Source organism: Falco cherrug, chromosome Z, assembly GCF_023634085.1.
Source record: "Falco cherrug isolate bFalChe1 chromosome Z, bFalChe1.pri, whole genome shotgun sequence".
Taxonomy (NCBI): Eukaryota; Metazoa; Chordata; class Aves; order Falconiformes; family Falconidae; genus Falco; species Falco cherrug.
The window spans coordinates 36,938,622-36,964,823 of NC_073720.1; the positions used below are offsets into that span (position 1 = coordinate 36,938,622).

Below are 26,202 nucleotides of genomic sequence, written 5' to 3' on the forward strand. Positions count from 1 at the left end.
AACAACCTGATTTAAAACTCTTATTTAAAAGCACTACATATTCTCTCAAAAATGAATGCAGTCACAGAAACCCGAAGAGCACCAATTTCCACTCTTCATAATACTCACTGCCACATCTTTTAGCCGTCTACAGTAATTCTTCCAAAACTGAGGCACTGCAAAGAATAATGAATAGCCACAGTTTCTGCATTTAAAAAGGATGGGAAAAAGAAGGAAAAAAAAAAAAAAAAAAGCAGTATCAAAACATGTTCAAATACTCAGTTATCTAATCAACCACTACATAAGCAATACTAAGACAAAGATTTCTTAGCGATGCCTGCTGGAGGAGCCAGCATTTAACCTTGGTCAAGAATAGCTAAATGATATTTATCCAGTTACAAGGTTTTCTTGCCATAATAAGCTAAATGCAGACTTCAGAGACAGATTTGTTTGCAACTCTTTTTAACTCAGGAGAAGGGAAGAAGGAAATTTTTGTATCATTGATCTTTCTCCAGGCATTTCTTTAATGCGTAAGCTCCAATAGCTCAGCCATGTAAGAAAAAGCATTCAAGAAAATGGAGACTTCTTCCCACATGGAAGATCCTGGCTGCAGTCCTTAACTGGGAAATGTTACTTGCTCTTTGGTCTGGGAAAGGAATAGGAAAGGTAGATTACTTTGCGGCTAGGAAAGTTTTTACCAAACTTGCCAAGTTACAGAACCTATCAGAAACAACTTTAAGTAAAGGATTGTTATAGTTGAATTGAAATAGCTAAAGTCTGAAATAAATTCACTAAGTATTTATTAAGGCAGGAAAGCAAAAACAGCGTGCTGGGCGGCCGGGGAGTCACAGCTCCATCCAGGCTCCCAAATTCCAACAAGTAACACAGCCCTTTTAATCTCAGCTTCAAGGCCAGTTTAAGCGAACAGTTATGCTCTCAGTCCCGTAGCAAGAAGCTGTACATTACAAACTATTTTTACAGTAAAGTCTAGACGAAGACAAAGTTGTCATAGTAACTTGAGATTATGGTTTTGTTACCGAAATCTCAGAATGAAGAACTTATCGACACCAATGTGATGTAGATAAGCAGACACTTCTTTATTGACGGCCTGGTGCGTGAGCGAGTCCTCTCACGATCAACGCACACCAAGTCTCAAAATCAGACACCATATATAGAACTTATTCATACATATTCATTAAGTATTCATGCATAATCATAATATTTCCCGTAAATCATTAACATATTCTCCTCCTATATCTGATTCTGCGCAGTAGAGCTTAGAAAGGTCTAGAAATGGGTCTGGGGTACGATTTAGGGAGGTGGTATATGAGTCGGTGGTTGCGATCCCCCCTGCCGGAATTACCTTTTACTAAAGTTCACGATTTCTTGGCAGGTAATTACAACCTGTTCCAGTCAACTCTCCCCGGTTTCCATTAATCTTATATTCTGACATTTCAATACACCTTCTACATACAGAAGACTAGTCAAATACAAATAAACCTTTCAAACCCTAAATTTATTACCTAAGTTTTAACAATGGTACTAGCCCATTCTTCTAGCCTTGGTACGGGATGTACAGAAGATCTCATAGCAGCTTTTACTGTGCAACTGTAAGTTTCATTAAAATATATTTCTTATCCTTCTATACTTCTATTTTATGAAATTATTTTTATAAAATCAAATAATCAATCAAATAAAGTCAATCAATCTTAACTTATTAGCAAATCTATAACAGTTTAACACTGGTCTTGAGGAGGTACATCTCCAACCTCATGGTTAACAGTTATCTCTTTTCTCACCAGACAAAACATTCTCAGATCTGTTACAGCAAGATCATTCCTTTTGTTAAAAACCCCTTTGATCAGCAAATTACCCTTAGTTACTTATTACAGGATGGTTTCTGATACATTACAGAGTTGTGATCAAAACAAAACCAATTTTCTGACTTTCACAGCGTTCCCCATGAAGCCACTTCCCCACCCCCACCCTCCAGCAACTGCATAAACCATACCCTTGATTATATGCACAGCAGCAACCTCACAAGCCAAGTACTTACTTTAAACTTTCCTCTGCAAGGTTCTGATCCAGCTTAGTAAAGATGAAGTGGGCAATGGCGAGAAACTGGGTGTACGATGCATCAAACGCCACCCTAACAGACAAACATCAGAAGCAGTTAGGATGCTGAATTAACACCGCATTTTTACCGGCCGCTTAAGGTTACAAAATACTGCATTATATTATATTATAAAGTGTTGCAAGTGATGTTATCGATTACCTTATTTTCTGCATAGTTAAAAACACACATTCTCCAGCCTATTTAACAAAGCTTAAATAATTTCGGGAAGAGCGTTTTACTCTCAAAGACGTTTTCAAACCAAGAGGTATGGCGCCTGCCAGTTCACTTTTTCCATACCACTGTGCGGGATGCGTCAAGGGGAGAACAGGAGTTACTATGATTTCTGGGTTTCACTTCTTCATAGCTAACACAGGTCACTACAGCAGTTCAGGCGCTTCCTCTGTCACCATCGCCACTGGCACCGAACCCCTCGGCGGCCGTAGCCAGACCCCCTCGTCTTGACCTGCAGAAGGGGTCCCGTCCGCCGCCGCCTCCGCCCCGCTTCTCCCTCGTACTTACCCTCCGAGACCCGAGCTGGCATTGCCAGCGCCCGGGTCAAAGCCCAGGGCCCCCACGTACAGCCAGAAGTCTTCCATCTCCCACCTGCTTCCCATAGCGCCCAGCCACTGGCGGAGCACCCCCCCGCCGATGCATGCAGCAGCGCAGCCGCCTCACGGCCGCCAAGATCTTCCCGGGCCCGCCAAAATCTCCCGCGCGCGGGCCCTGACACCGCGAAACTTCCGCCCGGCCCTCGTTGCCTGGAAACGGAGGAGGGAATGGCGCGGCACGCCGCTACATCGTGCCACCGTTACGCACGGGCGGGCGCCTCCCGCCGCTGTGACGGAAGCGGCGCCGGGTGAGCCGCAGGACGTCACCCCGCCGCCGCCAGCACGACCACGACCACGCCGGGCGGCCCCGGAAGAGGCCGGGCCCCAGTAGGGGGCGGAGAGCGGCGGCCCGTCGCTGGGAGCCCGCGCCGAGCAGCCTGAGCCGACCGTAGGGGGCGAGAAGCCCCGGGCGGCGCTTGGGCCAGGCGAACTGCAGACGGTTTAGATTGTTTTGTAACCGATTTACAAAATTTAATACGAGGAACGAGTGAAACTCACACCGGCAGCAGGCTGTGTCGTTCAAACGTTTATTCCAAGGCATTTCAGTGACTAGGATTCACAGCTTCCACAAGAGCCAAGCGCTAGGCGACACGAGAGCAGAGGTGCCATGTGCCAGCCGCCGCGCCGTATTCCCCGGCCGCACAGAAGCAGCACCGTGCAGCATCCCCAGCCTTGCTGCTGCCACCCCGGATCTCTGCGGGAGGAGCCCCCCGGTCCTCGGAAAGAGGCGTGAGGAGCCTGCCCCCAGCCCCGCTCCCATTCACCCCGACTCCCACAGAAGTCGCTGTGCGCAACCAAATGTGGATTCGACATTCCTTAGCAAATACCTGAAGTGTTTATTTAAACATAAAAAGCTCATCGCCGTCACCAGAGGTATCCCCACCTTCTCTTTTGTTTTTTGTTTTTTCAATTCTTTTGCCCTACATCCATTTGTATCATTGTCCTTACTTTTTACAGTCTCTCCCCCTTTCTTTTTTAACCGTCATCCTCATTCCTGGAAAACTTTACCATTTAAGCATTTACCATCTTCTAGTCTCAGGCCCCACAACTGACAGCATCAGGGTGGCCAAAATTTTTGCACACAGAAGGCATGTAGAGAGAAAGGGAGTCTTTTTGTGCATAAAGCAGTCTTGCCAAAGGGAAGCTCTAAGCTCTGTAGGTACAGAGCCTTACAAAAAGAACCTGAGAGAATCCGAGGCAAAGTCTCTTACCCCTTCCAGCAGCAAAGAGGTAGATGCAGAAGTGCTTTTCATGTAGACTGAAAGGGGAAAATTTGTGGGCAAATCCTCATCAAAAACTCCTTTTGTTGGCAGCCCTTTATGCAAAGCACCGGAGTGTTCTCATGGCTGCTGCCAGCAGAACAAATCATTAGCAAAGTTGAGATCAGTTGGATACACTGGTTAGGCTATACCTGGCTTGTAGAATGGGAGTTTGACAGCCATGCTAATGAATTAATGTAGCATGCATTCCTTAGATAGAAAAAAAATCAGAATTTTGATGCAGCTAAGTGAAACAGTGATTTAAAAAATATCCCCAAAATCCCTAAGCTAGGCAGGTTCACTTAAAAGAAGAAATCTAAGTTAAACATGGCAAAAATACATTGTGTCAAGAAGACATTGTTATGCCTCTATTCAGCTCTCTGCCCTGTACTGTAAGGGCCATTTGTGCGTGAAAAGTCTTGTTGATCATCTTCATCCAAATCCAAAATGTCTGGGATATCGTCCGACTCTGAAGACAGGTCTGTAATAGTGAAATCAGGAACCTGTGTAGGAATGAAATTTCAATGAATTTAAAAGTAAACCCAAACAAATTTCTGCAGTAATCACTGAAGTCAAAGACGTTCAGCACCTCTAGAAATCACACGCAAAATACCAAATACAAAGTGAAATATGCCCAGTCACACATGAAACACAACATTAAGACAGACCAAATACTACACAAGATGCAGACCCATTGCTTAGCACACAGGGCTTTAGAGATGGAACAGAGCTAAACTTAGTGGAGTGTATTTAGTGAAATTGGTTACCAGAAAATTAAAAAAAGGAAGTTTTTAAACATATTTTGCCTTTATTCTTTCCTTGGGAGCAATGGGCTATACAAAGGAACCTGCCCTGAGGAGCTTGATACGGATTGCCCTGTACTGCTCTGCCTGCCTACCACATCAAGCCTTTCCCAAGAACCAAAGTATCTGGAACTGCAATCCCACTTTGGCTTCCGTTTTAACTGCATGTAGAGTATTCTGCACTGTTAAGCACCACCAGGTTTCAGGAATTGCCAGAGACATTAGTGGATGCATGGATGTTACACACTTCTAAAAATGTTGGCTAAGACACTTAGGAGCTTAAATCCCAACCCTTAAGCCCCCTTAGGAGGACTTAGACTACTTAGGCACTTCTGAAAAATGGGATATAATTAAGCAATTTCGTCATAACCACAAGATTTTTGCCCCAAGTGAAAAATATTTGTATCTATAGTTTCATTAATGGTAACCATTTTAACGCAGGTGATGTGACATACTTGGAGCAACATACAGTATCAGCACAGAACGATGGCTGCATGCTGACAGGACTTTGGTTCTGCACATACAAGAAGCAGCAACTTGGAAAGGCTTCCAGGCATTTGTGTAACTTAAACTCAGTGCTGTCTGGAGAAGCAGTTTTAATCCATTCCTTAACTGCAAAACACCTTGCTTACGACTTGCTTTCATGACAGACAGCGTGCAAGATAAATGTGTGCTTTGCTTGCTATGGAAGACATTGGAAAAAAGAAAACACATCAAAGGATAAAAGGATTACTGTTTCAGCTACCAGGTTGTAGACAACATTAAAGCAGGGAACACAAATCAGTTCCTTAAGAGAACTCATAAACCCTAAGGCACCAGGGACTTACGACTAGTAATTGAAGTATGAACTAAAACTAAGCTTCAGAAGAATTTAAGCAGCATGTCACTTATTAGGCACTAACGTGAATACAATGAAACATGTAACCACTTTGAGAAACTAAAATGAAATCAGTGATCTTTGTCTCCCAAAAAACCAAAAGGCACTAGTAACTGAGGAGACACATCTTTCTACCAGCCGGAATTATCTTGCATCTTTCTGCTTATGGTAGTTTACCTTTTAGTAATTTTACTAATTACTGCACTTACAGAAATCACTAAGCTAGCCCATTATCAGCACATGACCCTGTATTTCATATTGCAGTACAAATGGGGATGTCTTAACAACACTTAGGCCAAGTAGTCCATATGCAAACTTGTTTTAAAATGTGCCCAAACGGATGGCTTAAACAAGTGGTTTTATTCTATACTTACACTGAGCAGGGCACATGACCATGTTAGTTGTGTCTGTCAAGTGACAATTTTCACCACATCCTAAACTTAAGACACTTTTATAACCACGCCATTCTTGCTGACAATAGGATAAGCACTGAAATTTGATACCATGCTTTCTTAATCTCCTTAATGCACACATTATAAGCAACTGACTCCTTTAGCATACTAGTAAGACGTTCACAGCCATGAAAGAATTTCAGATTGGAGTGTATCTGTCAGCATCAGAATAAAGCAGGGCTTATGTCAGTATGATTTATCTGTTCTGGAACATGCTAAATTACATTAGGACAGTGTATTCTGACACCTGCACCAGTCTAACCAAAACAATGCAAAGCCCTTGGTGTTACAGGCTTGCTTAGGTAAAGGACCTTGACCTCCATTACCACTTTTCACACTTGACAGGAAGTTGAAACACAACAGTAAGTCAATTCTTGCAACAAAGAATAAGGCCAGATATGACTCCTCCTGGTGACAGTTCTCCATAGGATGCAATTGGATCATTTACACAGAACAGTGCAAAACTTGCAAAATCCTTGCATGGAATAGTGCAAAACATACTTCAGTGTTTAACATTTGTATATGAAAATTGCAAATGTCAATACTAACTTTAAATTAATCCATTTTTTCTTAATGGGTTTTCAGAACTCAACCACTAGCAATTTGAGATGGTTCTTATTTGTGCACTTTCAGAACAAGCACTTATTTTTAGTCACAGAGACTGTATTACCCAAAAGAAAATTCCCATCTTAGTATGAAGAGAAATACATTTATCATAACTGTGCACAAAACCTCTAGCAAGCTGTTTCATGTAAGACTTTCTGATCACGCAAATGACCAACAGATCATGCTTAAAAAATTAGTTACATGCTGTTTCCTCTTTTTAGTTAGATGGCTTAGGTAAGTTTTTGGGTCGTTTATTGTTGTTTGGGTTTAGGGGTTTTTTTTAATAAAGTAATTCATCAGTTGTTTCCAAATACTTTCACCTACTTTACTGGCTATATAGTATTACTGTAAGTTGCAGTTTGGAAAAAAAATAAAAAAAGACATCTTAAGGTATGTGAGACATTTTAAAAGCTTTCCATCTTTCTTCAGTTTAAGGCAAATAGCTTTATCCCTGCAACTCCAGCTCTTACACAAATCCTCTAATTTGGATTTGACCAATGCATATGCTGCTATGAATATGATGTTTGTTAAACTTTCATATCATATGGAGCTATTTACAAATGTTTGTATTTAAAACTTTTGTAGCTAAGTATTATCAGCAATGATAGAGTAGCTGTCTGTTAAGTACACCCGGAAGGTGGAAGTTCCAACTAGCATGAATGATTTTTTTATTATCTCTTGAACAGAAACAATTATTTTCTGAATGCTACATAAACCATAAATAATCTTATCAGTGATTACTTCATTAGCACTCTGTTGCCATCCTAGTTTTTTGCACGACTAGCAACCTTTGACACACTTTTCCATTTCATCTAGTTTTTCTGCCTTGCTGCAAATAGGATCAACTATTTCCTATAATTTTCAACGTACCTAATCTTACCTATTTTAAAAGGCTCCAAAGATTTCACAGCTTTCTAGCCCAAGCTATATCCTCAAAAGTGGTTTTGGACTAAGAGCAGGCAAATTTCTATGCAGCGTAGCTGAGCTGCTTCATACATGCAATTACAGAGAAACAGCTAAGCTAACAGGAAAAATTTATGAGTAGACTCTGCTCTGTCAATATCTTAGGTTTTCCTCCTCCTGTTTGAGAGTTTTCAGCAATTATCAGCATGTACTTCAGATTCAGTCCACTGTGGGGAAAAAAAAGCCAAAGAGGTCCACATAGTTCTTGCCTCCAGCAGACATTTTAATAGTCACCCTAACTCCACTAGAAAAAAATACCCAGTTTTGTCTGTATTCTAATTACAAGTCTAGAACCTAAGGATATGCTGTACTAAACTACCAACAAGAAGATAGCCTGGCAAGCTACAGTTGCAGTTCAGTGCTGTCATTACGATGGGAGTCATAATTTCAGCCCAGAGACGTGTTCAACATAAGCCAGAAATATACTGAACTGCTGCTATTCAGCCCTCTTTTCCCCCCAAGGAAGGGTACCTAGTTCTACTGGGAGGGTGGACAGAAGCTTACACACTCTTGGCAGGGGGGCTCCAGGAGCCAACAGAAGAATCACACCCCAGAAGAGCATGACACAGGAACTTGCGTACAGCATTTTGGTGTAACAGGCTTTACCTGTTACCATTAGGTAAGCAATTAACCAGGCATTTCTCCATTCATGGCCATCAGTTGTGGGCCAGCTGTCAGAAGTCAAAGGAACTTTTGCACAGAATCCACCCACAGTCCACAGTGAGGGCAAAATAATTTGGACGTCTAGGCTGGTAATATTTTCCCTTGTTTTTTACTTCATCTGCTCGCTGACATTTAGCAAGGCTGGACAGGCATCTAAGAGAGTCCAAATCAGTAGTCCAACTTAAGGCAGAACAGAGAGAGGTATTGCTTTTGCATTAGTACTAGGAGGTGCTGCTTATTCCTCAGTCCCCAAAAGACAGTGAGCACTTTGAATATCTAACTTGATGGATCACCTCAGAACAAAAGCTCACAGGCATCAGATTTTAAAATACATGTAAGAATGGGAATTCCCTTCTTTGAACTACCAGCTGCTCCCAGACCAGATTAGTCCCATTCTGTTCCTCAGCACCTCCACAACAGTAGATACACTTTACAAGTTATTACAAACAGAGATTAAAAAGAATATTCTCTGGTTGACTCATTCAATACTTGAAGTAAACAGAATGAATTGCTGAAAGAATTCCAGAAGCCTTCACACAGGCCCTAGCTGGAAAGAAGTCTCACTATCTCATGTCAATTTCTTGTTAAACAGCCCCCTTACAAAACCCAAGTATTTATACCTGGAAGTTACAGAATCTTTATCTGTAATCCTCTGTTCTTTCTTTTTTTAATACTGTGCTTAAAACAGTCTTGATGCAAGCCCTCTCACAGTAGGCTACAGTACATGTCATTTGCTTTAGTGCCCACGTTGTACCAGCAGTAGAGAGGTATCGCTCCATGTAGCAACATGCCACCAGGTGGCAAGCTTCCTCTGAACTCTTTATTTTCCTTTACACTTCCTTGGTGACCTCTGAAAATGGTGGTCAGCATTGCTACACAAAACTCAAATTTGCACAGGGCAGCATGCATTAAGAACAGAGACACAACTTACCTGGACAGCCCTAAACCAAGAAAGCCTATTTCTCAGTGACTGTAATTCTCTTCCAGGAGAGGGATTCACAGAATCTACTGAGGAATGATTGCACCCAAGTAGCTGAGTGTTAATATATGCTAGTCACTCAAGTTCAGAAGAGGGTAAATAAAGTTAAACAGGTTAAAACTGGTCTTTGCAGCCAAGTATATACTGTTTATAGGGAGCCAGCTGCCAAAGCAGCTGGCCAGCAGTCCCATGCACACAGAATACCTACTGCAAAGTTAGGACAGGGCATTTTTTTTGTCTGTATCCTTCTCTTCTCAATATATCCATCAGCTCACAGGTTAGGTCATCATTAAAGGCAAGCAACAGAAAACACCAAAAAAGCAGCAGTAAAGCTAAGCTAAGACTGAATGGAAGGATGCACAGGAACTCAAAGGAAGGAAGGACATGCTGCAGCAATCTCTTACCTATCTGTACATACGCACACACATATATTTTCAATGCATGTCTACTTCATTTGCATTTCAGGCTTGCTTTCTGCTGGACTCAGTTTGAAGGAGTCACAGAACAGCAAGTTACATTTGTTTTAAACACCACTGAAATGGAGACAGACTTTGGCTACTAAAGCATTTATTGCTAATATACAAAATGAATTACAAAAAGATGGCTACAAAAAAACCAACAACCCACACAACATCAGGCACCTGGGTACAAACAGCATGAATCTTGTCTTTATACTGTATATTAGAAAAACATGTTGATAATGATTTGGTCTGTTACTGCAACAGGCTCACCAGGGAAGCAGTCATGGCACCAAGCCTGTCAAGAGTTCAAGGAGCATGCAGACAACACTGAGTCATATGGTTTAGTATTAGGTAGTCCTGCAAGGAGCAGGGAGTTGGACTCCATGATCCTTATGGGTCCCCTTACAAGTTTAGATACTCCAGAATTCTGTGGTCAGGTTACTATGTTATACAATAGTTAAGTTTAGATAGTTAATAGTTAATGTTAACACTGTCACAGCATTTAAGTAACTCCAGCTGACTCATTCAGAAACCCCACTTTCAGCTTTGGCATTCTGTACTCACAGACCTTTTGTCATGAACTGTGTAGCAGCAGAATTTGAGACAGTCAAATCCATAATCATCAAATGTCTGAATTCCATATTTGCTGTGGATCACACATCTAGCTAGACTGCAGGGCTTTTAAATGCATTTCATAGTATGCAAGGTTTTTATATCATTCTGGTACAGATTAAGCAACAAATCAAATGCTTTTACCTATGGCACATTTTATTTAGACTAATGGTATTAATACCATTAATAAGCATGGTGAGGTTTCTTAACTTGACAAACAAGCATCTTGACAACTGTAAGCTGCCAGTATTTTGGCACTCAAGACAGTTTAAGTTAAGAGTGGCTTAACTACAAAGGACAATGCAGGTCATGCGTGAGTGTCCTTTTTCCTCTATGCTTATTCCACTTGTATGTTTATGGATTTTTCTCCAAGGCTTTTGACAGCTACACTTGCTAAGGCTACTTGTTTGGTCAGTCAGCAGAGTACACACATGCCATGCAGTTTATTCAATAGCGTGTTCAGGCTGTTTGTCTTTCTGGCTGGAATTTTTCTCCCCTTCACCTTTGCTCTCAGCATGCTGAAGGCCAGGCAGTTGTGGGTAAAAGGGACCTACCAGCCAGTTGAGCGGTGTGTTGTTAACAAGATAATCCATCACATCATCCAGAGACTCCTTCATTTTCTTCAGCTGTCCTTTGCTAGTTGTGAGAAAGCTGTCTGATAACTCCTGGAAGGAGGATGCTGACCGAAAGCTCTGGTAGACATCACCTGCCATTGACCCAACATTGTAAACCTGATCCTGCACATTCTGTGGCAGCCCCTGTAGGCTTGAAACCAGTGTGAGGCAGGTGGTCTGAAGCTGCTGAGTGAGGGTCCGGGCAATAGCTAGAGTTCTTGACTCAATGTACTGGAAACAAAAAGTTTAACAGCACGTCAATATCTTTTTATGACTGTAGCAGCTTCATGTTGCTCAAGATATATCAAGAAGCAAAGTAAACAGGATGCAAGTAAAATAAAGCTACAGCAGATAATAAAACAGGTCTTAAGCCTGAAGAGTAAGAGACTTGAAAGTACTTGATATTTCTTCAAATCTCAAGTACTTTGTGGAACAGAAATACTGCTAGCTTCTACCCAGTCAACAGATAAGCAAGCTCTTGTTTCCAATCTGGATAAGAAGTCACAGTAGGTAAGTATATTCTAATAAATAATTTGCATGTAGCTGCTTACATGTAAAACACAGTGAGGCTGTGACTAAGACCATTTTATGATGACAAACGGTTATTTGTCATTTGGCCATATCAGGTATGTGACTCCTAGCTGATCTAAATACAGACATCCCAACCCAAGTTCATATGCTTAAACAGGATGACCATTCTCTTGAAAGGAGAATGAACCCCAGAGTGTTTGCAGCAAGTAGGCTCACTGAAGAGTTTGCGTGTCCCCTACTTTCCATAGCAGTCGCTAGTCAGCTGCCCTGCACTTCAGTATTCAAATTCCAATTTGCACATAAGCTTCTGTGCTGTTAAGATGCTGTGCACTTTGAGGACTGTTGGTTTGCCATTACCTTGACAGTATACAATCCATTTTTTTCTGGTTTACATTTACATCTCTTTACCTCAGTGCTATGTGAGTCATCACCATCATTTTGGCCTGTATTTTTCTTCCATTCTACCCAGGATTGATAAAGCTTTTCCTGAGCATCAAGAAGTTTCTGATTGGCACTATTCATGTTCTTTCTGGCATACTCGATCTGAAATACAGCCAAATAAGGAAGTAAAGCAAAGAGTCTATAAAAGTTCCATTAGGACTACCTTAACTTACCTGCTTTGTAAGCTCCTTTTTAAATACTTTAAAAGTTCAATATAAAATTTTGGGTAATATAAGCATGCATTCCTTCTCTTCAAAGCAGAGACAGAATGCAGTTTTAAGATGTTATATAGCATATACCTCTTCCTCAACTATTTCTCCCTCCCCCATTCACATCCTACACAAGGATTTGAAAGTGTATAGAAGGCCATGACTCTTTATGCACAGTTTATCCTGTACATAAAGGTACGTTGTAGGATAAGACTACTGAAGTACCCAGGAATGCTCAGATACCCACAGCAAGATATGCAAGCCCACAAAGAACCTGACCATTTTCTTAATATAAAGGACTGGAGTGTTGAGTTGCAAGACATTTACTTCACTGAATGAAGTCTGTGTTAAACTCAACACTTCAGAACAGAAATATCACTTTAAATGTCACTTCTATTCCTGCAATGCTCAAAATTACAAGCAGTTCCTGGCTCATTTACAGCTTAGCCTGATTTAAGATCTCTCCTGAATAGTGGTGAAAAGCTCCAAATGGGAAATCCTTTATACTCATAAAACACACTTAGTATGAGAAAGCAATTCCAGTTTTCCTATGCCTCTTTTTGGTTATTTTCTGCACTCAAACAGTGTTTGCTTTTCATAACTCAAGTGAAAGCTTAAACTTACCAAACTAACAGTGTGGTGGAGCTGAGAGATTGCCTCCTGGCTTTTCTGTTTAGCATCTCTAACTTTGTTTAAGGCTTGATGGTAGGCACGTGTGCGAACCTTTGAAGACAAGGATCCTAGTCTAATGTAGTAGCTTGGCTTTCGAACTCCAACTTCAAAACCTTCAACTTTTGCAGCTTCTTTCTCTAGATATGTAGAAAGGAAGCAAATTGACCACTGGAAGAAAACTTAAGCAAATGTAACTGCCTCAGACCTCTAACAGCTGAATACTGGACCTGTTTAGTAGCCCTTTAGTACCATAGTAAGTTAATAAGACTACCACATGTGGAAGTCTTTATTTTTCACTCTGCTTCCCTGTGAAGATGCTACTACAAACAGCAAGACAGAGGCAGCATGGGAAGCACATGCCTTCTCCCCATTACAAGTAATAAATGGATGATTGCTTGCTTCTCTCCAATACCAGCATTCCAACAAAATCAAACCTTTAATTGGTCTTACCTAGTTCTGCTTCTGTAAGTGGGAGATACTGGTCAACAAGGGTCTCCGATTTAGTGAGAGCACTGTCCATTCCACTGCTCACCATCTGCACCACACGACTTCCCAGGACAGTGTTAATGCTGCCATTGACAACTGACTTGGTCATTTCTACGCTGTCTTGCATCGCTTCTTTAGTCTTGCCCACAACTCCAGTGATCGTGTGAGCAACAGTTTCCTTGGCACCAGTCACAGTGGTTGTTACAGCTTCTCTAGCTCCCACAACTACATCCTTGGCATTAGCAACAACCTGCCATAAGAAACAGGCCAATTCACTAAAACTATTTCCTAAGGAGATACATAATCCAGGAAATACAGATTTATGCTAAAGCTTGTAAAATTATCAATTATCTAGGAGAAATTATGTCCTGAAAACATATGTACAAGACAAAACAAAATATGACTTCCATGCAGCCTTCAGCTCGAAACACTTCAGTGATGTAATTCCAGTACTATTTGCTTCACACTGAGCAGGAAAGAGACAAGGACTCAAATTTTTTTAAAAAAAAAAATGCCCATCAGTGAACAGATCCTAGATGTCTAAGATGTGTCAAATGTTGGGCAAGTTCTAAAATCAAAAAAAAGCAGCTCAATGGCATCCCAAAGGCAACAAAATTCTACAGAAAAGCCTTTTACCTCCTTACTGCTTCTAAGCTGTGCTTCAAGCACAGCTTATTGAAATCTGTCTCACTGCATTTTTAGTAATAGGAAAGAGGAAGGGTGTACAGTTCTTCTGCTTCACATAGGTACATGAAAGAACTTACCTTGTCAGTGGGTTGATTCAAAATAGGTAGTCTCTCTTCAATTTTGTCCAGACCTATGCACGCATAGTTGTTGGCAACTACAACTATAAAAGAAATTACAATAGCTGGTTTAAAATTTGGAGTTTGTTTTCCCTTAGTATAAATAAATCCAGTTGAGAATTCCTCTTGAAACAGAGCTCAGCTAAAACACTCTTAAAGTAGTCTCCTCCCTTTTTCAGTGAAATTTGAGGCAGGAAAGCCCAGAAACAACACAGGTTTACAGCAACAGGAAAAAAGCTCACTTAAATCCATTTGACACTTTACAAGCAACTGTTAGAACAAGATAGAAGCACCTGGCTGCCTGCCACTTCATGAAACCAGGTTACTGGTTACAACAGTCTTGTGACACAGTTGCCAAATTTAATCAGTTGTTCTCAGCAAGAGAAAGTACAGGAGTAGCATTTGAAACCAGGTGAAAGGTAATGAAGGTGTTGAGCAACAGACTACATAACCATCTGGCATATCAAGAGGAATCAGTCAGTTTAGGATTACAAAAGCTGGAACCTGCTTTGGCTCTAGACGGTTTGGGGTTTTTTTGCTCAATCATACCCAGCTGTAATCAGTTACTTAACAAGCCATGCAACAGGTTCAGTCAGCTACCTGAAACGGCACTCCAGACTGGCATGACCATGTTAAACTGTAAGTACATCTGGATATATAAAGCAATCAGTTTAATTAAGTTATCAACAGTTCCATTGTTGCCTTACTTTGCGGTTCCAGTTTCTGGATGATAGGCATAGCACTTGTCACGGCTACTGAAGTAATCGTCTTCACTCCTTTCTCTGCTATCTCACATACTGATTTCAGATAAGGATGGTTATCCTTTGTGGTGATGTAAGCTGTGGACACCATATCATAGGTGGAGCTCACCAAGGGAAGGTTAGCAACCCTCGATACAATGTTCTGTTTAAAAAAAAGAAAAATGTTAGTTGACTCGTTTCTGAACTAGGCATAAAGAGCTATGGGGCTATGTAAGACCTACCTGCTGTGGATCAATTGCTGCCAATGCCATTTTTTCAGGTCTTGAATCTCACGCAGCCTGTGAAAGAAGCATATTTGAGTTACAGCATTCTCATATTCATTCCATCTAATCACCAGACTTTGAAACCAACAACCCTTTTGTTATCAACTCCATTGATCAAGGTGACTGGCATGTCCAAATTCTTGCATACAGGAATTACATTTTATTGTAGAAACTTAGAAATCCAAAACTTTGTTTCCCAATTACTTTGGTTTAGGCAACAGAAGTAGGGCACATGCAAGAGACAGGCTTTTTGGTAATTCTTCAGTGAAGTACTGTACCTCAGAGTTACCAGTCAGTTGATCAATCTATTTTTCTAGAAGACACACACACTTGGGCTTATCTGTTGAGCCAGGCCAAAGAAACACCAGCCGACAAATCACCAGAATTCTAGTTTAGGATGTCTAAATCAGATGAAGCCTCCACCATCGAGGTCTTTAATCACATCAGATCTTCTGTTAACATAAGGGAGTCAAGTTTGACATTTGAGTCATCACTGCTGCCCAAATCTTGACAACACATGGAAGATTGAAGGGGAGTACTTATTTCAGTAACCTCAGCTCAATTCCCAGAAGTCATTCCACTAAACTCAAGGAGTTCATTCTCTCTAGTGGCATGCCCAATACCCATGCAGGACTCCCCTGCTCAGCTTGCTCAAAAGTTAGCATTCCTGTAACACACAAGGTATAGGACTTTCCCACTGCAGAAAATCTCTCCTTTATGTTAATTTAGACTTAATTATTACCTATCCCACACTGAAACAGGCAGTCATCCAACAAGCCCATGCTACTCAGTTATCTTCCAACACCTATTCCCATGAAGAAAACTCTAGCAGCTCTACCACCCATATGAACCCTGTAAGAAAAGAGGGGTATTGCAGTACCACATAAGGAGCACAATATAGAAGTGCACCGTCATGCAATGTGCACATACAGGCTGAACATAATTTGCTGGAACCACTTTTTGCATTGATGTTTTCATATGACACTTAAGTTCCCTACGCATCTGCATAAATAAAGGCAACAGAAAGGCAAGCTGAAAAGTCAGTCCTCAAAAGGACTGTGGTTTTCAAGACTTTCTGCTAAGTTTGTCAAAGAGACACCAGCAGTTTTCTTCCTCATAGGTATGACAGTATCAAAAGGAGTGTGTTAAAATCCTGCCTGGGAACAAGTAAAACTTTTCCCCATTACATAACAGGGAACAAGGACAAAGGCATGCTGTTTACATTGTAGACATATTTGCACATATTAACACATGTGCCATAAGGTAATGCCTGTAATGAGATTAACCACTGTACATGGGACATACAAGCAGGTAGCCAACAAAGGTTACAGCAGTAAAAGGGTTGTTTTCCTTCCATCTATTAAATATTGAAATACCCCCAGGAACATATTATGTTTCTTACATAGCATTACAAGTCTGATTACTCAGAGTACAGCTGAATTTCATTTTGGGCTGTAAAGCACACTGTAGAAGACGAGAAGAGGCTAACAGAGCAGAATCTGGCCACTGAAAGAGGAAAGGCCCTTACTTTAAGGATTACTCAGTATCTATAGTATGTCCAAAGAGATTGAGCCAAACACAGCATGGATGTAAATTTTAGTCAACTAGTTAGTATGTGAAGTTATCCCTGCTCTTAAAGACATCAGTGACAGCTATGCTCTTGCACAGTTTTAAGAATTCCTCGCACTGTTTCAGCACCGCTAGAAGTTGGATCCCCTTCATTGGAGCAGGTGAGTGAGCTGCCCGAATCAAAGCCCCCAGGAAACAAAAGCATATTTCGGAAACAGCAAAAGATGCTGAACAGGAAAATAAATAAATTAAGTTACAGCTTTCATTTCTACCTTCCCTCCCCCGCTATGACAAGAGGCTAAAGGCCAAAAGGCAGCTGGCTGACAACCCCGCCGAGGAGCCCAGGCACTCGCCCCGGCCAGCCGCGGCAGCCAGGGCAGGCCGGCGCCCCAGCTCCAGGAGCCGCCACAGGCCTCTTCAGGGACGGAGCTGCCCAATGCCTCCCCCGGGGGCGAACGGGCATCCCGGGCCCTCCAGGGCCCGCGAGCGCCTTAGGCAGCCTACCGCAAAACACCGGGATGTGGGGCAGAGGGCCCCGCAGGCGCAATGACGGAGGCGACGGAGACAGCGGGGGCGGGCCCGCGGCGGGCCGCAGCCCGAGCAGCAGCCCCCGCCCGCTCCGCCGGTAGGCTCCACCATACTGCGGAGCCAGCCCCGCAGGGCCGACGACAGGCGAGCCGGAGCGCCGCTACCGGCAGTACTCACCCGGGAAAAGCCTGGAGGGGCACAGCCAACCGCAGCTCGCGCACCGCCACGGCCTGCCCAGGCCCGGCCTCGCCCCGCTATTTATGGGGAGCGGCCGCCGCCGGCCGCGCGCCACCCGACCTCTCGCGAGAGGAGGACGCGTCACTGCCGCCGCGCGTCAGCGGGGGCGGGACGGGGCCGGGGCGAGGACGTGGCCGGGCGTTCACCCATGCCGGTCAAGCATCAGAGCGGGAGGGCAGGGGCGCACCCAGAAAAAGAAATCGTAATAAAGGAAACGCTTGTTGAACTGCTCTTTCAGCAGAGCCGTTCGTAGTACCTCAGTGCGAACACAAGGCCCAGAAAGGGGCCGGAAAGGTCCAGGCTTTCAGACCGAGGTGTGTAGGCCCACAAGTTGCCTGGCCAGGAGCAGAGGTTACAGACAAAATGCTTGCTCTCTTCACTCAGAATTCTTTCAGCTCTTCCAAATGGGCAAAAGAACGAAGCAGGAGGTTAGGCTGTGCTGGTCATAAATTAATCACACCTCTTCCTTTACCCAGACTTCTTAAGCAGGACTGTCCCAGGTGGGGCTGGAACACAGGGTGTACTGAAACGGGGGTCGACCAGCTGGGAAAGGCAGATGAGCCTCCGGTCTTCTCCAGCGCTATGAGTTCAGTTCAGCACACTCACAGATAATCACCTCCACAGATTTAAACCCACGTTTGTTTGGTGTTCTTAACTTTTTTAACTCCAAAGGTGCACTTCACTTTTAACCTATAAACAAATAAGATACGCATCACAGTTAGACATATCAAAGCAGAAGGGAAAAACGGTTGTGGGCAAAGGTCCAAATACATATTTATAATTCAAGTTGTATTCAGCGTGCCGTTGCAGTGAGGGTGTCTGGAAAGAACTGCTTCACAAAGATTCATGCCTTAAGGGTAATCATGTGCTACAAACCTGTACAAACAACTTCTGCTTGGGCCAGTAATTTTTGCATAAGTATTTTTCCTCAAGGAAATTTAAACTGGCTTCCCAGAAAACTTAATTTGTTTCAATGGTTAAAATTGACAACAAATCACTTTATCCCTAAGCCTCACAGTACAAAGACTCCTTTATGCTGTTTCTGCTCCCTAAACAAAAGTGGGCCATACAGATTCTGCTTTAATTTACACTGCTTAAAACAAACAGACCTCTTTTTTCTGCTTGATGCCACTTTATAGATACCACTGTATATACATTTATGTCAGCGTATTCTGTTAAGAGAAAATTGCTGGCTCACCAAAAGGCTTTAACCTTTCGCTCTTTCAGGATTATGTTGAAATACTTTTGCCATATAAGGGACAAGATGTCTAAACTCCCGAATTACCAAACTGATTTAGTGTGTAGCTATATGTTAAACGAATCTGTGCACAAAGGTTAGGCCAAGCTGACTCTAAAGTTATTAAAAGTGACAAACAAGGGACTTCTAATCAAGGCTGTCAGCCTTGGGAAGAATGGGAAACAAAGAATGGATGGTGAAAAGAACACTGTTATCTTAAATTATGCAGAAAGAAGCCTCCAAGTAAGGAAGTTCTGTCTGCAAGAGGAGACAAGTTGGCAAAGTGTTGCAATTCACAGAAAGCTGGTTGACAGTAGGACAAAGGTAATTGTGACAGTGGGAGACCATGACCTCAGACTCAAACAGCCCTGTTGAGAGAGGGCTTGGGGAGCATGCTTACTAGTTTGCATTAGAAAAGAGAAACTTCTAACCAATTCTGTACATGAATGAAAATGAATATGTAATCTACTATGAATGGGTCAGTACTCTATATAATGTGTACCCTCAAGTAATCGCTGAGCATACTCAGTGGAGACATTCCCCAGTGCTCCCAGTGCTGTAATAAAGAATGCCTGCCCTCAAATCAAGTCTTAGAGGGTTTTTCTTTGTGAACAACTTTACAGTATCATGCTCAATAATGTGACAGAATGATACCAATACAGAGCAGTACAGTAAGAATATCATTATCTGACCAGGACAGGGGAAGAAAGCACCTTCCTCTTCCTCGTTGGACTTACCACCAAAAGAGTCTGAGGTCTGCCTATAAAGAAGAGAAGACTTCTTGCAAAGCCTTGGTAGCAAAATATACAAGCCATCTATTCTTATTATTTATTACGTATACTTACATGTTATGGTATTATAAAATGTCCTTTGCTTACTGCTTGAGACATTCTGACCTTTGCTCCCTCAGAACACTCCTGGGGTGGAGAAGAGGCATCTTTTTTTTCCAGCCTATTTCAAGAATACCTTCCCACAATGGTCGCTTAGTTTGTGTCTGCAAAGATATCACTTTTGTCTTCATGTTCCACAGCAGAACAGATAGAATACTATTCTGGAATAAACCAGAAATTTTCACTTCTCTGAACTGTTTTATTAGGCTTCTGTTAGGACATACCAAACACTTTACAGACACTCCACTTTTTCCTTACATGGCTGTCATCTGAAACCTCCAGTTCTTTCTTGTCCACAGTCTCACCTGGCTTCTCAGGTCTGAAACATTCAATGCACCCATGACAACCACAAAATTAATTAACCCCTTTTGTCAGGGACGTCTGTACTGGGAATTCTAGACTATTCCAAGGATTCTAGTTACTAACATATATCACCATTATTTGTCCTACAGAACACCTGTGACTCATGCAGCCCAGTGACACACTCTGCCAGAATGCAGTAATTGGAGATAGTATCAACCCCTCAACAGTCCTTGGCAGGCTAAGAATTCAGGTTCTGGAAATGGTTTTCCTTGCAACTATGAACTGAGTTCTATGAACTCAGAGGGGCTTGCCCAAAAATCTGAAAAACTAGGAACATGCCCCTGAGAACCTTGTCTTGGTAACAAAGTGGGGGGGGTGGAAGAGGGGAAGGATGTTAGCACTTGGATGGACCAAATTCCTCAAATGTCTTAAATGAGAGATAGGTGTGGTCCCAGTTAAGACTGAAGAAGAGGAAGGAAGGACAGCATCAAGTGAAGAAGTAGTAACAAGTAACACAAAAGTGAGCTCAAAGAGGAAGGCAGTAATAGTACAACCCAGCCTTCTCTTCCACGGGGCAAAGGCAGATGTTTAAAGTCATGTAATGCATCTAATGAAAGCGTTTTCATTCTTTCAATCTGAGTAACACATTGCACGTTCACCCATTCAAGTCCATTTAATTAACACTTTAGAGCAGAAGTCAACCTACCTATCCTCAACTTCAGAAAAAATCGGTACAAAATGATGGATCAGACAATAAAAATGTCTGTCCTCTGGTGCATCTATTTTAAACTCATGATAACATCCTCTCTGACAGGGACTACCTCAGGTTTCAGCCTCACTAGCTTTGTAACACCTCTCTGCCAGAGACAGCGGCAACAGACAGAATTCAGGTCCTCCAGCTTTCCTCACAACCCTAGCACAGCGATAGGAGCTCCTGCTGTAGTGTCGACGTGAGGGCCCAGCCTGGGCAGCTCCCGGTGGGGCAGCAGGGCTGAGCCTTTGTCCAGTCGCCCGGCCGCTGACTGGCTTGCAGATACAAGATAAATAGAAGGCGAGTGTGTTATTCAACTTGAAATTTTGCCAAAATATGTGAATATCTATAGTGAAGAACAGGAGAGAGTCTGAAAGACAGCGGATGTTACAGACAGCTGGTGGGACATGTCCTCGGGAGAAGGGATAAGCTCCATAAATACCTCAAGGTGGGGCACACCTAGATACACTCAAGAAGAACCAAGTAGGTAATGACACTAAACAGATAATTACTGGAACTACTTGTAAACTATCCTAATTCGCATACTAAAAGATCCACCCTGGAGCAAAGAGAACCCCCTAATAACAAAGCCCCCTCCCCACAGAACATGCACGGTGAAAAAACGAACACTGTACCTTTAAATGGAGACGAGACTTGTAGGACTCAGTGAGGAACAAGTGTGGCTAAACGTAACAGTAAACAAGTGTTCAAAACGTTAACAAGTGTTTTACCATGTGTCAAGCGCCGCGCTAGAGCTGTGGGTTTGCCACCAGCAGCCGCCTCCGCGCAGAGGTGCGCCAGCGGCGCCCGGCCCCGCGCCCCCGGGGGAGGCACCGAACCCCGCCGGCGAGGCAGCACCCCTAGCTGGCCGCCGGGCTGCTGGGACGGGGTGGGCAGCCGGGGGGGGCCAGCCCCGCCGCGGGGATTGGGGACCCGGGCTGGGACCTCGGCCCAGCGCCCGGCAGGGCTGAGGGGAGCTGAGCCCGGCCCTGCCGCAGGTCGCGGGAGCAGGGGCTGGCGGCCCCGGGGTCTTACCGGTAGCACCAGCACTACAGTCAGGATTGCCGTAGGGACACAAAGAGAAAGGAGGTGTTCAGAGCTGTGAAAGATACATAATTCGGGGTCCATAATATAAATAATCAAGTCAATTGATTATAATGGTACCTCTGGCCTTAAGGGTTTCTAATATTCAGAGCACATTTTTCTTTTCCATGTTTATAAATCTTGCTTTGTCATGTGAGATGCAAGTGATTCTAATGAACTGGGAATCAACGTGTTACCTGGACACTTGTTACCTGTGAAATAACACAACTGTCAAGACTGTCTTCCCTCAGCTCTCTCAGTTTTCCTCTTTCTTTGTAATCCCACGAGAATCCATTTCCAGGCTTTGTATTACTGCCTTGCACCATTCTGTCTTTGGACTTGCAATTAACTCCTTACCCACTAAGCTGCCTATCTACCTTACTCTTTGGTTATGCGTTAAGCATTTTGTATGTTCCTGTACGAAAAGCGTTCCCCTCCTCTTGGTTAATCACACCAGCAGTTCCCCTCCTGTGACTCACTTGGATTTTCCCTCTCCAGGAGAGGATATCAGATTTGGGAGACATGGTCCTCCTTTTGTGAGTCCACACTAATTGTCTTTACAAAAAGTAGCATCCGTATGCTGCCCTGCCCAAAAATGAAGCACTCCCACCTTTTGTTTCTGAGCAGCAAGATCTGCACATTTTCTCTAAGGCATACTCCATCTCCTCTGGAATGTACTTAACGTGTCTTTTCTTTTGTTAGCTCTCTGAGGTTCATTACTGTTTACTTCTTCAGTTGTAACTGAGTTAACCTGACATTTGACTCAAAAGAGAGGAACTGGGTAAAAAGTAGCTCTCTGAACACTTGAAGAAAGGCAAAGGCAAGCAACGGTGCTATGTTGCAGGCAGACAGGTACTATTACCCATGTAGCATGGATTTATCTAGGTATCATCAGTTAAACAATACAGGAGGGTTTGTATTGATGTTAACATAATCCTGTTACCCCAAATCTGGGTTCTTCACCCGGTGTGCAGGAGCCGGTCCACACACAGAGTGGAGATACTTGTTCATTGCCTGTCTGCACAGCAGCAGGTGCTGGGTGTTAAATCCACAAAGCTAGCACACCCCTTAACACATAGCAAAACTTTTTATACGCTTTGAACAATTGCTTACAAATACGTTTAGCCACACTTGCTTCTCACTGGTTCTTACAGGTCTCCTCTCCATTTAAAGGTACAGTGTTCGTTTTTTCACCGTGCATGTTCTGTGGGGAGGGGGCTTATGTTATTAGGGGGTTCTCTTTGCTCCAGGGTGGATCTTTTAGTATGCGAATTAGGATAGTTTACAAGTAGTTCCAGTAATTTTCTGTTTAGTCTCATTAACCATTTGGTTCTTCTTGAGTTTATCTGATTGTGCTCCATCTTGAGGTATTTATGATGTCTATCCCTTCTCCCGAGGCCATGTTTTGTTAACTGTTCATAAGGATTTAACGAACATGCTCTATTTTTCAAATTCTTCTTTTTCACTATAGATATTTACTTTTTTGCTTTTCCCTCTGTTGTTCTTTTCAAAGCAAATAATTCTTATATCAATTTCTTAATTGTTTAATTGCATTGCATTAACATCCAGAAGACGCAGTTATAGATGAGGATTTTGTTATGATAGATACCACACATACACAGGACAAAAATATCCAGGGCCTGTTCTAGAACTAAGGAATAGATCTATTATTGCTAGTTGGATAAAGGACAGCAAATTACAAGGATTTAAACTATGGCAATATCATACTCAGTGCAACTGAGAGTGGACATGTAACTGTAAGCCACCAGCTGAGGTGTCGAGGAGATATATCTGAAGTAATAACTTACAGTTGCCTAAAAGCTGCAGCAGAAACCATTCTACTAAGCAGAGGGCAGAGAATTTTGTTCTTAAGCACTTTTGACAAGGACACGTCTTCTTCACATGTAGCACAGGTGCTAAGAGTAGGGCATAGAGCAAAAGAATTATTGTTAGTACTGTGCTACTGAAAAAATCCCAGCTGTCAGTTTTCAGGCTGCTTTGCACTTTTCTTAAGAAATCAGCACTCAAAAAATGTTTCTGTGTTTTTATATGAAGTTACGGCTTATTTCTGTTTGAGAATGCAATGCTGTTCAATCAGTGTTAGTTGGTGCTTTAGCAGTTCATAGTTATCATCAGTGGTTACACTGACATTCAAGAATTCTCAATGTTATGCTTACAAAGAGTCCCTTGGAGACATTCCTTTCAGTATTAGCTTAGTGACTTTCGTACGATTTGATTTTCAGATAATTTAGTCAGGGATTTTTAAATTATAACAGTAGACCTAAACCACAGACTCCTTCCTACACAATAAAATTGTGGTATATTTATTAAGCTGCATAGAACAATAGTTATCATTTGCGTTTGACTGGTGCAATGAGAACACTGGGTACAACACATTAAATGGATTGTGCTATGACAACGTTATTGGCCTATTAAGCTACTCCAATACCTTCACTCATTTCCACTTTACCATAATGCCTTCGTTTTACACAGCATGCTATGCCCATGAATACCATCACGGCATATATGTAAGGTGATCTTATTCAGAATTTATAACATAACCAGAGAACACTCTATTGGTTGTTTTCAAGGCATTCTATTTTTATTTTTTTATTCTATCATTATTTTTAAGAGTGTGCTGCCATTTCAGTAGACATTTCTGTGAGTTTGGGAAGGATAAGGAGTTGAAGAATCTTTTAATATTGGCAATTGCTCTGCTAGACATGTGTTCTCATATTAAAGTTTAGTACATTCTAGACAACAGACAGATATGAAAAATCTATTTCTGTACAGTGGTTTACTTTTGAACTGGTGGTCTGACAAAAAAATGGTGTAATGCTGGAACACAAGTAGCTTTCAACAACCTTCATGTTCACTCAAAAAGTTGCACAAAGCCTCTCTTGTTGGTGAAGCCTGTATTATCTACAAAGTAACACTGAGAAATTTTAATAAATCAGAGCAATAGTTTTTAACTGAGGTTGGTGGTCTATCCAATTTCATTTTGGTATTGGTAGAAACTACTTTGATGGAGAACTAGGATATCTCTGAAGGCAATGGCTTTAAGTGTCAGGGATGAAAAAGAGTCAGACTGCTCTTTAAGGAAAAAAAAAGACACCCAAGGGTCAAGGGTGACCCCAGCACAGGCAGTGCCCTCAGTGATGACACAGTACGGTCCCACAGAGTCTGTCTGAACCAAGCAGGGTCAAGTTCGGGTTGGTGATAATAACAGGTCCCATCAACAGTGTAGTAATCATCAGCTAAGGCAAAGTAATGAATCAGGTTCTGGGTGAAGTCAGGAAACCCAAACAATTCAAGAATGATAGAAAACAGGAATGGAGAAAGGTACATGTATAACACAGCTCAGGACAGGATGGGATGGATGCTTAGGCCTGGACTTAAATGGGACTCCTGGGCCACGACAGAGGGTGCATGGGTGATGGTTCCCAATGAGACCAGTTAAGGCAATTAAGGCTTGTAAATGCACTCATGGCCATGACAAAAAGTCACAATTTGCACCCTTAAGAACTCCTGTGGATGCAGTGATGTGTATATTTTCCTCCACACACTTTCTAGATGATAATGACTCTAGATCATCTGATGGGATGGCAGTTATCACAGAAAGAAAGGGCTAGAAGACACATTAATAGATCATTATTTCACTTCCCTGAAAGGAAAAGCAATAGTATCTGTCATTTCTGACAGAAATCTGTTCAACTTATTTTTAAGACCCTCTGACAATTAAAGTTTCACATCACACACAGGCAAACTGTGTCTTAGCATTTATAAGGTATCCTTAATGTTTATACTGAGACTTTACCAGTGCCTTTCAAGCACACTGGGGGGCCTTCTGTCCTCTGCAAAGATAGAGACCAAGTATTCCTCTTTGGGTTAAAGAACTTAGTTCATCCAGTCCTCCTTCTTTGGTTTCATTTGTTAGCCTGATGATACTTATTCTTCCCAATTGTCTCAGCTCATTCTCAGGCAGAAGGAAGCACTGTGCTCAAACTGAAACCCTCCTAGTCAATTCATATCACCAAAATCTCAGTACGATATTGATCTCTGTCCTAGTAATAAAGCAATGTTGACCACATTGAGATAGCCTGCAATCTGTTATAATTCTCAGTCTCCCCTGAAGAACACCTGCCTGACAAATTGTTAATTGTCCAGTGCCTATGGAGATTATTTCAGTATTAGACAACATCCTGCATTAAACTTTAGTAAATTTCACCCCATCTTTTTATTTAGACCACATCTTCAGTATCTCAAATAAGCCAAGTTAATTTTGAAATCTGATGCTTTCCTTCATATTTCAAGTTATTTATAGTGGAGTACATTTCAAGAGGACAACTGTTAATGTAACATAATGCTTCAGAGTAACATTCAGATGCCCTTCATAAGTGTGCAATGAGTTACTGGGGTTTTCCGTAAGACCTGTTACTATTAATC

The 26,202-nt window shown here is 42.3% G+C and overlaps 2 protein-coding genes across 17 annotated transcripts in view; both read right to left on the reverse strand.

Moving 5' to 3' along the window:
- The window catches only part of HAUS6 (HAUS augmin like complex subunit 6), a 40,068-nt gene extending 37,049 nt beyond the window's left edge, over positions 1-3,019 (reverse strand). For 5 of the 12 annotated variants that reach the window (XM_055699842.1, XM_055699844.1, XM_055699840.1 and 2 more), the window contains exons 1-3: positions 2,615-3,019; positions 2,036-2,128; positions 109-184 (exon numbers count right to left, since the gene is read on the reverse strand). In XM_055699842.1, the coding sequence (XP_055555817.1) occupies positions 109-184; positions 2,036-2,128; positions 2,615-2,709 (264 nt within the window). In that variant the 5' untranslated portion in view covers positions 2,710-3,019. Of the gene's footprint in view, positions 1-108; positions 185-2,035; positions 2,129-2,614 lie in introns of those variants that run through there. The other 7 variants (XM_055699837.1, XM_055699841.1, XM_055699838.1 and 4 more) reach the window with 5 other exon arrangements.
- A 500-nt stretch (positions 3,020-3,519) lies between these two features.
- PLIN2 (perilipin 2) lies at positions 3,520-17,588 on the reverse strand. 5 transcript variants are annotated; one of them, XM_055699851.1, is made up of 10 exons: positions 17,433-17,588; positions 15,117-15,173; positions 14,899-15,037; positions 14,842-14,868; positions 14,096-14,178; positions 13,296-13,581; positions 12,798-12,982; positions 11,932-12,066; positions 10,933-11,223; positions 3,520-4,465 (listed from the first exon to the last, which is right to left on the reverse strand). In XM_055699851.1, exons 2-10 carry the CDS (start codon positions 15,144-15,146, stop codon positions 4,331-4,333), a joined length of 1,311 nt encoding a protein of 436 aa, XP_055555826.1. In that variant the 5' UTR covers positions 15,147-15,173; positions 17,433-17,588; the 3' UTR covers positions 3,520-4,330. The 5 variants fall into 5 exon arrangements, with proteins under 5 accessions (XP_055555826.1, XP_055555824.1, XP_055555825.1 ...); XM_055699849.1 differs by having other exon boundaries at positions 14,842-15,037; positions 17,433-17,587; XM_055699850.1 differs by lacking the exon at positions 17,433-17,588 and adding an exon at positions 15,437-15,459 and having other exon boundaries at positions 14,842-15,037.
- Positions 17,589-26,202: the final 8,614 nt, after the last annotated feature.